Source organism: Schistocerca gregaria, chromosome 7 (genome assembly GCF_023897955.1).
Source record: "Schistocerca gregaria isolate iqSchGreg1 chromosome 7, iqSchGreg1.2, whole genome shotgun sequence".
Classification (NCBI taxonomy): Eukaryota; Metazoa; Arthropoda; class Insecta; order Orthoptera; family Acrididae; genus Schistocerca; species Schistocerca gregaria.
In genome coordinates, this window is record NC_064926.1 from 107,166,857 (window position 1) to 107,180,446 (window position 13,590).

The 13,590-nt window shown below is 42.0% G+C and overlaps 1 protein-coding gene across 2 annotated transcripts in view; it reads right to left on the reverse strand.

The window, feature by feature from the left end:
• The window catches only part of LOC126281534 (myrosinase 1-like), a 71,372-nt gene that overhangs the window by 25,487 nt on the left and 32,295 nt on the right, over positions 1 to 13,590 (reverse strand). For both annotated transcript variants that reach the window (XM_049980582.1, XM_049980583.1), the window contains 2 exons: positions 3,922 to 4,016; positions 560 to 707 (listed from right to left, as the gene is read on the reverse strand). In XM_049980582.1, coding sequence (XP_049836539.1) covers positions 560 to 707; positions 3,922 to 4,016 — 243 coding nt within the window. The remainder of the gene's footprint in view (positions 1 to 559; positions 708 to 3,921; positions 4,017 to 13,590) is intronic.

The following is a 13,590-nucleotide window of genomic DNA, read 5'->3' on the forward strand; positions in this document are numbered from 1 at the left end:
TCACATAACTAATGAGGAAGTATTGAATAGGATTGGGGAGAAGAGAAGTTTGAGGCACAACTTGACCAGAAGTTGGTAGGACATGTTCTGAGGCATCAAGGGATGACCAATTTGGTATTGGAGGGCAGCGTGGAGGGTAAAAATCGTAGAGGGAGACGGAGAGATGAATACACTAAGCAGATTCAGAAGGATGTAGGTTGCAGTAGGTACTGGGAGATGAAGAAGCTTTCACAGGATAGAGTAGCATGGAGAGCTGAAGACTGAAGACCGCAGCAACAACAACATGCTGCCCTTGGATACTAAATTGGTGATCCCTTGATGCCTCAGAACATGCCTTACCAACCGATCTCTTCTTCTAGTCAAGTTGTGCCACAAACTCCTCTTCTCCCAATTCTGTTCAATACCTCCTTATTAGTTATGTGGTCTTTGTGTTGCGTTTGATGAAATATCTGTCCATGTACTGGCGTTTTTCTTAAATAAATTAACGGAACTTACATTCCGTATAGCCCTAGAAGTTGGCAGAGTCTCGTGTTAGAGCAGAATCTGCTGAGGTACTCACCCCTGATGTAGTCGACCTCTTCCTGTGTGAAGGACGGCAGCCTGGACCGCGGTCTCCCCTCTGCTGCGCTGTTGGCGTCCACCCTCTGTCTCACCACAGCCGGGTAGTCACCTTCCGCACTGTAGATAGGGTGAGCATAAATGCCCATCTGAAATACAGCGTAGGCCAGCATCACTCTCTCGCAGTCACTACATTCAGGTTTGGGCAAGAGTAACATCGGCTCGGAGAATATTTCACTCACCATAACCTCTATGTTCTATCCGCCCACAAATGTCGACCTGTGTTCATCGTTTCTTCACAGACACGCGCATTTTTTTTTTTTCGCTTATAGAAAGCTTGTCCACAAGTGGGGATCTTCCTGTTCTTAATATTAACACTAGAATGCAGCGTCTTGTAAACAGCCATTGCGTGTTCGTTTAGAGTTGGTCGTATGCTGAAAATGGTTTCTTCAACGAACCAGAGAGACTTATAAGTAATTATTATGCCTGAATACTAAACTGAGAATCTCTGTTTTTGTCGAAAGCTCTCCAACTACTCTACATGGTGAGAATTAGTTCACATTTGCATAAATTTAATTCGTTACTGTGAAATAGCACACTTCCTGCGAGTCCTCGTACATGGACCTTGGTCATATTACAGATAAGAGACAAATAAATCAGATGTTACACAAGCAATGATGGAGAAACTATGTAATGAAAACGTGGGAGATGTTCGTCTTTGTGAAACATTTCTGTCATATTACAGATGTTACAATCGCACATAAAAATGGCCGGTATGGGAATTTAGTCATTTCATAGACCCTGTGATTGTCAGTTGTCGGGTGATGTACCACAGTTAATCAGATAGCTAAGCAGTAAAGACTGTCAGTGATTGACTACAAAATACATGTCGGCAAAGTTAAATTTAATTACACATATGTCATGCTAGTTAAACTGGGAAAAAGACGACATTCTTGTACAGTGTATATATCTGACAGTGGAGACGTAAATGATGTAGAAAATCTAAATAGCGGAAAAGAGCTGTTTTGCAACCAGTAACTCAAGTAAGGTTTGAGAAAGCTAAGCATCTAACGAAATTTCTATTCGCAAAGAGTGTTTCATAATGCAGGAAACGTAGACAAGACCAGAGCCACGTGCAAAAAATATGAAATATATTTATGTATTGTGGAAAGTAATTGTTTTGTAGCTTATACTAAAAAGTAAAGATTTATTTTTACTGGCAGTAGCAGATTATTGCTTTGCAGAAACTATTGTATGATTTTTATTTCTTTGCATTCATGACGTTATTTCAGCGCATCAACAGAAACTTGTAATGGAAATCATGTATTTCGAAAATGTTAACATTATCAAACCTATTCTCTGTGTATATTAACATATGCAGTTGACTGTTTTAAACAAGATAAATATTTTGCTGTAACAAGAAGAGAAAATACAAAGCAGAGGCTAGTGGATTTTACTGTAAATGAGACTGAAAATCCAAACACGTGAACTTCCATTTATACAGGGTGGTCCTGAACTATATGTCAAAAATGTAACGGCACGTAGAGGGGATCGAAACAAACACATGTCGTATAGGAATGTGTGTGCGGTAATTCCACCTTGATCCGGTAGAGATCACTGATGATGGCGGTGTGTAAAAGCTCTTCGCTAGCTGGATTCACAGACCTCGAGCAGCATGCATCGTTTCACCAATGAATATCTGGCCGACATACACTTCATGTATGCGGCTGCACAAGGGAATGGATTAGCTGGTCAAAGGCTGTACAGGGAGCGATTCCCGAATGGGAATCATCCGGATCGCCGAACATTCGAGCGTCTGCATCGGAAGCTGCCCACGAGTAGATCGTTTTGTACTTCCAGGCGTGGAACTGGCATTCGAAGATATCGCAAAACTCCTGCAGTGAAAGAAAAAGTGTCAAACACAGTGGAATATAAGCCATCGACAAACTCGAGACCTGTAAGATGGCCATTCCGTGTGAGCCATCAAAAAGTTTTGAAGACTTTACATAAAGACGGAATGCATCCCCAACATTACCACTTACAGAGAGTCCAAGCAACGACCCCTGACAGTTCCCTTACACATCTCAACTTTGCTCATTGGTACCTACAGCAGACTGCAGCCAACGAAACCTTCCCTGCAGATGTTGTATTTACTAATGAGGCTACCTTTCCGTGATAAGGTATGTTGAACATCCATAATTATCACATGTAGGCACACGTTAACCGAAATAGCACAACTGTACACACGCCTTCCAAGAAAAGTTTTTCGTTAATGTTTGGGCAGGCATTGTGCACAATAACGTAGTAGTACCGTACACTCTACCTACTCGTTTAACAGGCCATAGTTACATCTTCCTACAGGAGGTCTTACTTTAACTTCTGAGCGACGTTCGTCTAGCTGTTTGCAGACGAATGTGGTTCCAGCACGATGGAGCCCCCAGCTCAGTCGAAACGTCAGGAATTAGCAGTACGTTGTCTACGTGCACCTGCGGATAGGACGCTTCAGTTCCCTGGTCATGGCGTTCTCCCATTTAACCTGCGTGGATTTTTTCTTGTGGGGTGATATGAAAAGCCTGGTGAACAGGAGTCCCGTCACATCTGAAGAAGGTCTCGTCGCCCGCGTGCCTGTTGCTGCTGGACACGTTATCGACATGCCTGACGCCTCTTCTGACTGAATTTTGCGCCGTAGCTGAGAATCGTGCATTGCTATTGGTAGCCGCTCTTCCAAGCGCCTGTTGTAAACTACTGATAAATTTCTGGTGTCATTTGTCTTTACATGCCTTTTCAGTTTCCTGTGTTTCATACTGCTCTAAACGCTAGAGCTGTGTCATTACCGCACACACGTTCCTGTACGAAATCAGCTTATTTAGGCCTTTAAATTTTTGACATATAGTTTAGGACCATCCTGTAAATTACTGAATCATCAAAAACATATTTATACTGCATTTGTGTCATGCTTGTGAATTGGTTTGTTAGAAAACATGAAAAGAAAAATTTCCTGTGAATTTTTTTACTCTCAGGGGTGAAGAGGTTAAGGTAAGCAACATAACTTAAATTTCCTGCCCTTGATACGGATGATGTAAGCTGCGTTGTCTGTCTTAAAGTGCATGCAATATTTTCCTGGCCAATTTTACTTTAGCCACCCTGTATAAACTCTGAACGGCTAAACTTGTAAGAAATAATTTTTCTGCTCTCACAAACTATGAACTACTAAGTTCAAAATAACAAGACTTCTCAAAATACTACATTTCAGGCTTAGCAGAGTACACATTTCAGTACTCTTAGACGTAATTACAACTTCAGCAGAAGGCTTTTACAGGAGCTATCGATGAAACTTCGGGACGTCAGAGTTATTGTACGCACCTGGAACTGACGGGCTCTGTCGCTCGCTTCTGCATCTTCTGTCGAATTAGTAGCCGGCTCAAGACCTTCAATGTTAAGTGTGATACCCACGCTACCTGTAAAATATATATGTTTAACATTAAGGTCAGTTCATGTGCAGTTATACAAGAAGGGTAGGAAAACAGACCCACAAAATTCCAGATCAATACCCTTAACAACGGTTTGCTGAAGAACTATTAATGACGTTTCCTTGAAGGAGAAAAGCTTTTGTTCACGAACCAGCTCAGATTGAGAAAGCATCGCTCAAGCGAGTCTCGACTTCCTCTTTTCTTATTCGGTACCTCCCGAACCACGGATGAGATGCAATGGCAAATTCTGTACTCTTAGATTTTCGTAAAGGGTCTGAAGCATTGTCCCACTAGAGACCGTTAATGAAGGTCTCAGCATACGGAATTGGTTCCCAGATATGTGACTGGGTCGACTCCTTTTTAAGTAATCGAACCCAAATCGTTGTCCTGGCAATGAGTGTTCATTAGAGACAAGGGTCTCGCGGGAGTGCTCCATAGCAGTGTTCTCTGTAGACATAAACCGTCTGACGTAGGGTGAGCAGCAATCTGCGACTGTTTGCTGATGACGCTGTAGTTTACGAAAAAGTATTGTCCTTCAGTGACTTAGGAGGATACAAGCTGACTTAGAATTTTAATTTGGTGTGATGATTGGTAACTTGCTCTAAATGTAGGAAAATGTAAGTTAATGCAGATGAGTAACAAAAGCAAGCCTGTCATGTTAAAGTACAATATTGATGGAGAAATGTTTGACACAGTGGCAACGATTAGATATCTAGGCATCACTTTGGAAAACGATATGAAGTGGAACAAGCGCCTAACGTCGGTAATAGGAAAGGCGAATGGCGGACTTAGATTTATTGGGAGAATTTTAGAGACGTGTGGCTCGTTTTATGAAGGAGATCGCATATAAAACACGAATAAAAGCCATTGTTGAGTACTGCTCGAGTTTTTAGGATCCCTACCCAATCGGATTAAAGGAAGACACTGATACATTCAAAGCTATGCAACCAGATTTGTTGCCTGTATGTTTGATCAGCACATGAGTATTACGAAGATGTCGCGTGATCTGAAATGGGAATTCCCTGTGAGAATTAGAGAACCGGCATCTGAAGCTGACTGCCGAACGATTCTACCGCCACCCATGTACGTTGCGCGTTAAGAATCGCGAAGATAACATACAAGAATTCAGGGCTTATACGGAGGCGTATATACAGTCGTTTTCCCCCTCGCTCTATTTGCGAATGCAACAGGAAAGGAAATGACTGGTAATGATAAAGAGGACCCTCCGCCATGCACTCAGTACGGTGGTTTGCGGAGTATCTATGTAGATGAAGATGTACAAACAACGTTACCTTTGCGAAACACTGTTCATGAGGTTTAAACCGCCATTTGTGACTGATTGTAAAACAACTCTACTGCCTGCCTCCAACATACATTTCGCGCAAGGAGACAAGGTAAGAGAAATTTGGGCTCTATAGCAGGCGTACGAACAACCTTTTCTCTCGAGAGAGATCTGCGAGTCGAACAGGGAACGGAAATACTAGAAGTGGCGAGAGATGGCTTCCGCTACACCCTATAGTGGCTTTCAGAGTATGTTATGTAGATGTAGGGAGAAACGTAAATGTGAGTGAATAGCAACAACATTATGAATTCACTTGAGAGCTAACTTACAAAAAGAGTTGAGAGCCCGTTTGTACCGAGTGTTATTCTGATCTACAAAATATGAAATATTGAACTTGAAAGCTGAGTAGTATTACGAGAGTCATTCGGAAAGTGAAGAACGTTTTTATCTTACGATCCGTGCAGTTCTCCTCCATCACTGCGACCCTGCAACAGACCATCGTTAATCGTTGGCGCCAGTGTTGTATAGCCGGAGGTCAGCAAAGTTAGCGTTGCAGGATGGCTATTTCTGCCTCCAGAGGGTGCATAGTACTGCAGCGAGCGCAGAGTCAAGAATGAGAACTCAACAACATTATCTCTATTCACTTTTCCATTCAGGAGGTCGACGGATGCGACGCAACTACCGACCGCAGCTAATGGACAGCGACTGGTGACGGCTGCGCCCTATCTAGCGCAAGTCGAGTGTCAGCTTCACAGTGCAGTGAAGCTCTGTGGCTGGGCTGGTGTGCACTGTAGAACGTGACCCGTGGTGGCTGACAGAAATGTGCAGGCGCCCCGAGTAGAACCGAGGACCCCTGGAGACTGAGTATCGAGAGAAGGCACCCACTGGCAGGTCTCGTCCTGGCAGATCCAGTTCGAAATCCAGAACCACGCAAGGGCTAGCTGACGGCCTGTATGCCACTGTCTTTGCCTAGTTGACGGTGCTCGATTGGGCTGTAGTCGCTTAGCCACACATTCGGTCGATGACCCGCACGGAAATTCTCCGGTCGAATGTACGAGGGTCAGTCAAAAAGTAATGCCTCCTATTTTTTTTTCTACGTTTAATTGTCAGGAAATTTAAATGCAATTACATAGGTTGAAAACCACAACATTGAGGATCATTTTGTCATTTTTCAATGTAATCTCCGCCCATCTCTACAGTTTTGGTCCATCTTTGAACAAGGGCATGTATCCCAGCACGGTAAAAATCACAGCTCTGCTTCCTAAGCCATTGACGCACGGATGTTTTGACGGCCTCCTCATCTTCAAAATGAATCCCACGATGAGCTTCTTTTAGTGGCCCGACCAGATGGAAGTCTGATGGTGCCAGGTCAGGGCTGTATGGGGGATGAGGCAAAACTTCCCATCCAATTTTGACAATCTCGTCAGAGGTGTGACGACTGGTGTGTGGTCTTGCATTGTCATGCAAAAGAAGAACATCTGCCATTGATTTTGTTGGGCGAACTCGCTGAAGACGTGCTTTAAGTTTTTTGAGGGTTGTGACGTATTGAACAGAATTTGTTGTGCATCCCTGCTCCAAAAAATCAACCAGAATCACACCCTCTGTATCCCAGAAAACTGTTGCCATAACTTTCCCTGCCGATCGCACAGTTTTGAATTTTTTCTTCCTCGGCGAGCTTGTGTGACGCCACTCCATTGACTGCCTCTTTGATTCGGGTTCAAAAAAATGCGCCCATGTTTCGTCCCCGGTCACAATTTTTTTTCAGAAACTCATCTCCCTCCAAACGGAAGCGCTGCAAGTGTTGGGAGGCTATTGTTTTCCTTGCCTCTTTATTCTGATCGGTTAACATTCTTGGAACCCACCGTGCACAAACTTTTGAGTACCCCAATTGTTTAGTAATCGTGATCACACTGCCTTTACTAAGAGAAATAATGCGACACACTTCATCTGCAGTCACCCGACGGTCACCACGAATGATGTCATCAACTTGCTGAATGTTGTGTGGAGTCACTGCACTCACCAGCCTGCCGCTCCGCTTTTCGTCAGTCAACGGTGTTTGCCCTTCAGCTTCCTTACAACGACGAACCCATCGTCTAACAGTGCTGACATCCACTGTCACAACACCATACACCTTCTTCAGTCTTTCATGAATGCGTATGGGCGTTTCACCTCCTGCATTCAAGAATTCAATCACACAACGCTGTCTCAAACGAACATCGATGTCGGCCATCTTACAAATTTCTGCTGTGCTGCCACCTGTTGACACAGAAAGTTACTACTGCAGTGGATTGCAGAAGAAGGTTTGAGGAATGGCGCCAAATTCAAATTTTTCACTTAACTTAATTTTTTTAAGTAGAAAAAAAATGGGAGGCATTACTTTTTGACCGACCCTCGTACAGCGCCTAAGGGACCCTATTACCGGCTTGTGAACACTGATGAGCCAAAACATTATGACCACAGGCCACAGCGAGCGTGAACGCCTCCTGGCGGTGTTGCACGCACGTGACGCAGGAAAAAAGAATATAAGCAGAACAGAAAAGAATGGATAGTCATTGCAGGGAAGGTATGGGCCGCAAATTAAGAAATCCACTGATATAAGTGGTTTTGAGGAAGGGCACATTGTTGCGGCGCTGCAGCTGGAAACGAGAATCACTTAAACGTCCAATCTGGTCGGCTTTTCGCCTACTACTGTGGAAAGTAATTGAAGTTTGGTGAAATGACGAGAAAGCTATATGGTTTTCGACGCCCCTTCTCATCACAAAACGTAGCAGTCGGAGGATAGCCCGCTATGTAATCCACGATAGGCAACGATCTGTGGCAGATCTGATGACAGAGGACAATGCTGGTGCAGCAAAACTGTTTCGGAGCACACCATTGAAACTCCATTGTTGAACATGGAGCTCCACAGCATGCGGTCTCTACGTGTACCGGTGTAGACCCATCGACGTCTATTACGATTGCAGTGACCACAGCATGGCTAAGGTTTCGCCGTGGATCGATAGAAACGTGTCGCCTGGTCGAATGAATCTCATTTCTTGCTACACCAGGCAGATGATTGTGTCCCTACGCGCCCTCATCCAGGGGAACGGCTGACTGTAACATGCACCGTGCCACAGATACATGGGGTCGCGCTGACTTCGGTTTTCACAGTATCTGTGGTGGTAATCCAGGGCATCATGCACAAACATATTTGCGGATCGCCTTCATCGCTTCATACTTCTCCCTAAGGCGATGACTTTTCCAGCAAGATAACTGTCCGTCTTGCAAGCTCAGAGTCGCGTATAGCGTCCGCAGTGAAACAACAAGAAAAGACTTAAAAACAGTATTTACAAAGAAGAGACATTTAAAAATTCAATAATAAGTGGACGCGAGCCGCTCAGGCGAACATTTAATTTTCTCATGTATCCGTATTATAATAATTTCTCAGTGTAAGTTTCGAGGGCAAAGAAATATAACAAAATGATCTAAAGAGATGACAAGATACGCTCTTTTGTTAATTTTTTAGTCGTCTTCACTTCTTCTCTTATCTTGTTTGCGTGTAGACGGACATTTTGCGAGTGCTGGCAAATGTAAGCATATTTGTACTAATTAAGCAGATAATATATTCATTTAATGCTATCGTTCTTGTTTAATCTGTAAGAGGTGATCCCGATTTCATGTCCGCCTTCATTTGAATTAACCTGCATTCGAGTAATTTACAGTTCAACAATCGCAGCGTCCGGTGCAGACAACGACGCCATTACGTGGCGATATTAACTTATAAAAGTTAGCGGAAGCGAAAAACTCGCCCGCTATTAACATAATATACATTTTTCTCCACACTCGCCCGACGCTGCAGAAAATACGTAGCTTTAAGATTCTTATTTTCAGTACAACAGCCGAGAGCCAGAGCCAGGACTCCGACTACAGTGCAACGGTTAAGGGATGTAAGGAAAAATACTCTTGCGCGTGTGTAATTAATAACTACAGATTTTTTGCTTAAAAGTGAACTGACTAGCCGAGGAAATTAATATGAAAAGTTTATTCCATTGTTCAACTTATATGTTCATGTTTTAAGATTCAGCGAGTCTAACGTTCATGAACGTAAGAAATAATTTTCACTGAAGGTCAATATTGTTAAAAAAAAGAGAACTTCACAAAAGCATTTAATTCTAAATCAAAATTGAATGAAATACCATTTTGACTAAGGCCCACCACGTAAGTCGGCAACAGTCACAGCTACCAATAAATTTCTGTAGTAAACAATAAATTAAATTACGACGGCCGTCGGGCGCGAGACGCGCCACAATTGTTTGAGGGGCGTAGTAGTCAACTCTCAGTAATTCTTCGCCAACAAATTTGCCTGACCTCTATCCACTGGAATACAGGTTGGGGACCATATGCATGCGCACAAACCACTGTCTCCCAATTTGCGAGAATTGCTTGACCTGTGCTGCGGCATCTAGTGCTTCCCCAGGGTATCGTCCTGGGACCTCTGCTGTTCCTGATCTATATAAATGACCTAGGTGACAATCTGAGCAGTTCTCTTAGATTGTTCGCAGATGATGCTGTAATTTACCGTCTAGTAAGGTCATCCGAAGACCAGTATCAGTTGCAAAGCGATTTAGAAAAGATTGCTGTATGGTGTGTCAGATGGCAGTTGACGCTAAACAACGAAAAGTGTGAGATGATCCACATCAGTTCCAAAAGAAATCCGTTGCAATTCGATTACTCGATAAATAGTACAATTCTCAAGGCTGTCAATTCAACTAAGTATTTGGGTGTTAAAATTACGAACAATTTCAGTTGGAAGGACCACATAGATAATATTGTCGGGAAGGCGAGCCAAAGGTTGCGTTTCATTGGCAGGACACTTAGAAGATGCAACAAGTCCACTAAAGAGACAGTTTACACTACACTCGTTCGTCCTCTGTTAGAATATTGCTGCGCGGTGTGGGATCCTTACCAGGTGGGATTGACGGAGGACATCGAAAGGGTGCAAAAAAGGGCAGCTCGTTTTGTATTATCGCGTTATAGGGGAGAGAGTGTGGCAGATATGATACTCGAGTTGGGATGGAAGTCATTACAGCATAGACGTTTTTCGTCGCGGCGAGACCTTTTTACGAAATTTCAGTCACCAACTTTCTCTTCCGAATGCGAAAATATTTTGTTGAGCCCAACCTACATAGGTAGGAATGATCATCAAAATAAAATAAGAGAAATCAGAGCTCGAACAGAAAGGTTTAGGTGTTCGTTTTTCCCGCTAGCTGTTCGGGAGTGGAATAGTAGAGAGATAGTATGATTGTGGTTCGATGCACCCTCTGCCAAGCACTTAAATGTGAATTGCAGAGTAGTCATGTAGATGTAGATGTAGACATACCTTTGGAAACCGATTTAGGACCTGTAGAATCCGTGACACTCGCTCTCGGAGGGTGTGTTATGACAAGAGGCAGCATTCCATCATGTAGTCGGTAGTGGGATCGTTACGATGCGCAACAGCATTTGTCAGTCTAGTACACCACCAACTGTAGAATGCCCCACTGCAGGCCAGCACAATGCAGCCCCCGGTTCCAAAATTACGTCAGCGGTTGGTTTGCACACCTCTCGGCTGGTTATGTGGGTCTGCCTGAATCTGGTGTCGCAACAATACTATCGTCATTTAGGTGAGAACTGCGTCTACTGTACCGTCTCTTGATTTCTGTCATCCGATATTTAATAAGGTCTGCATGAACTAGAAGCTTCTTGGAGTCATACTATCAGAAGTCAGTTTCGAATGATGAGGAACAAATTGCCTGAAGCGTTGATTTAGTTCTTTTTTTCGTGTAATGCTTTTGTGTATGTGGTGAAGAGAATTACTGTTATAAGGTAAGAGCCCACATAATGTTTTATTTATGGGTGAATATGCATGAAATTACATTACTTAAAGTGTCACGAATCTTTATTCATAGTGATTCGTTAGTAGAAAACTTGTAAAGAGGAAATGACGAATTTGCCATAATGTACCGCTATAAGGTTCCGGCATTGTAAAGGTACAATTTAAGAAACATGCCGGTATATTGGGGCTCAGGAAATGGTTAGCATTATTAGTGCATACTTAATTTGCATTATAATATGGCCACAGAAAGGCATTATAGAAAGTGGAGCGCAGACAAAAAGCATGTAGCTGTAACAATAAATCTAATTGGGATCATGGATTAAATGAAAGTCCACTCAAATAAAATGTACCTAAACCAACAATTAAGGAGTGTGTTGAAGATAAAAGTAAAAATCAAACGTGGATGTAAACGTATTTGTCCGCAGCAAATTATTTTGCAACGAGGCTGAAACGAAATGGTAGAGCATATTCTTACATTTGAATAGATGGTGTCCATTTTATGCATGTCGGACGCAAGAAAACTTCCTTTTGACAGCGTAGAACGAAACATATTGCCTCATAATTTCAATGCAGAAGAAGTCATGGTGAACAAAAAGTGGGCCTAAGGCGTCAACCAAGGAATATCATCGAATCCGATAGAAATGGTGAAAGCTACAAGCAAAACCTCAAGGACTGGTGCAGGATCCTCTGAGTTGTCAACGAGAAGAGTATGGAAAAAAGTGTAGAGGCGTAGGGAAAGGAGTAAAAAAGGTTATGCTGTAATGCCTGCAAATAGAGATATAAGAACTAAAATGTGGAACATTTCCTTAAAGCTTTTTTTATTTTTTATTTTATTTTTTTATTTTTTGAGTCCTCAGTCTTATGACTGGTTTCATGCGAGATGTTCTGTTCCTGGGCTGGTTCGAGAACATTTTTCCTCACAAGTGCTATATCGTACTCCCCCAATCCCTCAGATATTACTTTCCTTAGCTTGGACTCTTGGGAAGACCTTTAAAAACATAAACAGCAAGTTTCCATTTAACGGTGTTATTGCAGCTATAGGTAACCCAGCGCCATTCCGTTGCGTGTATATAAGCACTGACATGTGGAAAATGGATTAGTGTCGCCTTCCAACGGAAACTTTTTTATCGCACCTTATACATCTACCTCTTGTGATCGTGAAAATAGGCTGTTTTTTCTTTCAAATAAAGCTTAGACGGAGTTGCCGCTGTAGTAGAAATACATTTCTGAATCATATCTAGTGTAAAATATTAACATGTATTTCATCTTCATCTATAACAGTTCCTAAGATTATTAAAAACTTTTAAAGAAAGCTTGAATAACTAGACTGATTGTATTTTCTAGTTTCTATAAAACTATGTTTTCTATTATACTGGTTGTAAAGAACAAAAATGTAAAACTTATTTTGTTTTCTTAATTTAATAATGGGAATTTTTAATTCCATAATTTGCAAATTATTTCTCTTTTGATCCGAAAAACTGAAACACAAATACAAAAAAATCATATAATTTTATGTTGATGTGTTAAACAGTTTACTTGCTTTTTTGTTACTTCTGAAGAAAATCTGCCAGTAAGTAGCCAAATTTTAAAAAAAATTGCCATGAAAGCAGTTGATAATCGACAAATCAAGTCAAATGTTTTGTGCATGAAACTGGAAAGGAAAACATAAGTTTGTGTGTGATACGAAATAGAAATATTCTATTGAAAAATTCAGGTATGATTCGCATCTGATTTTAGTACATGTAGAGGCATTTTTTTGCCATGGATAAGATTATTATACTTAAATTTTTCTAGTATTTGATGTGTTGTTCTTAATGGTACGAGTTCAACAGATTTAAAGGCAATTACTATCCTTCACAATGAAAGATTTCATGAGACTCAGTTCAGTATTTTATCGTATTTTACATTTGGCAGGTGCCATCTTTCGTGAAAACATTCCCATGTTCTAAGTACTTTTCATTAACCACGACAATTTTTGATAAAGATATCAATGGCGGCTCGTAATAACAAATTCTCAGTTTCTCTCCCTCGGCTCGTTTGCGAATTCGTGTTTAATGCAACGTTTGTGCTTCTATCAGCATTACTGTATACGTTCACACATGGGGATTTTCGTTGCTGATTACGGTACAAATTGTATGTGAATTTTGCACTCGGGCGCCTCTGGTGTAGCTCTGAGATTCGCCCCCATGTAGCCCCTTGGGTCCCTTGAATCGCAAACCAGCTCTGCTTGCAGTACTTTTTTTTTTTGTCATCAATCTTCTGACTGGTTTGATGTGGCCCGCCACGAATTCCTGTCCCAACCTCTTCATCTCAGAGTAGCACTTGCAACCTATATCCTCAATTATTTGCTGGATGTATTCCAATCACTGTCTTCCTCTACAGTTTTTACCGCATACACCTCCCTGTAGTACCACGGATGGCATTCC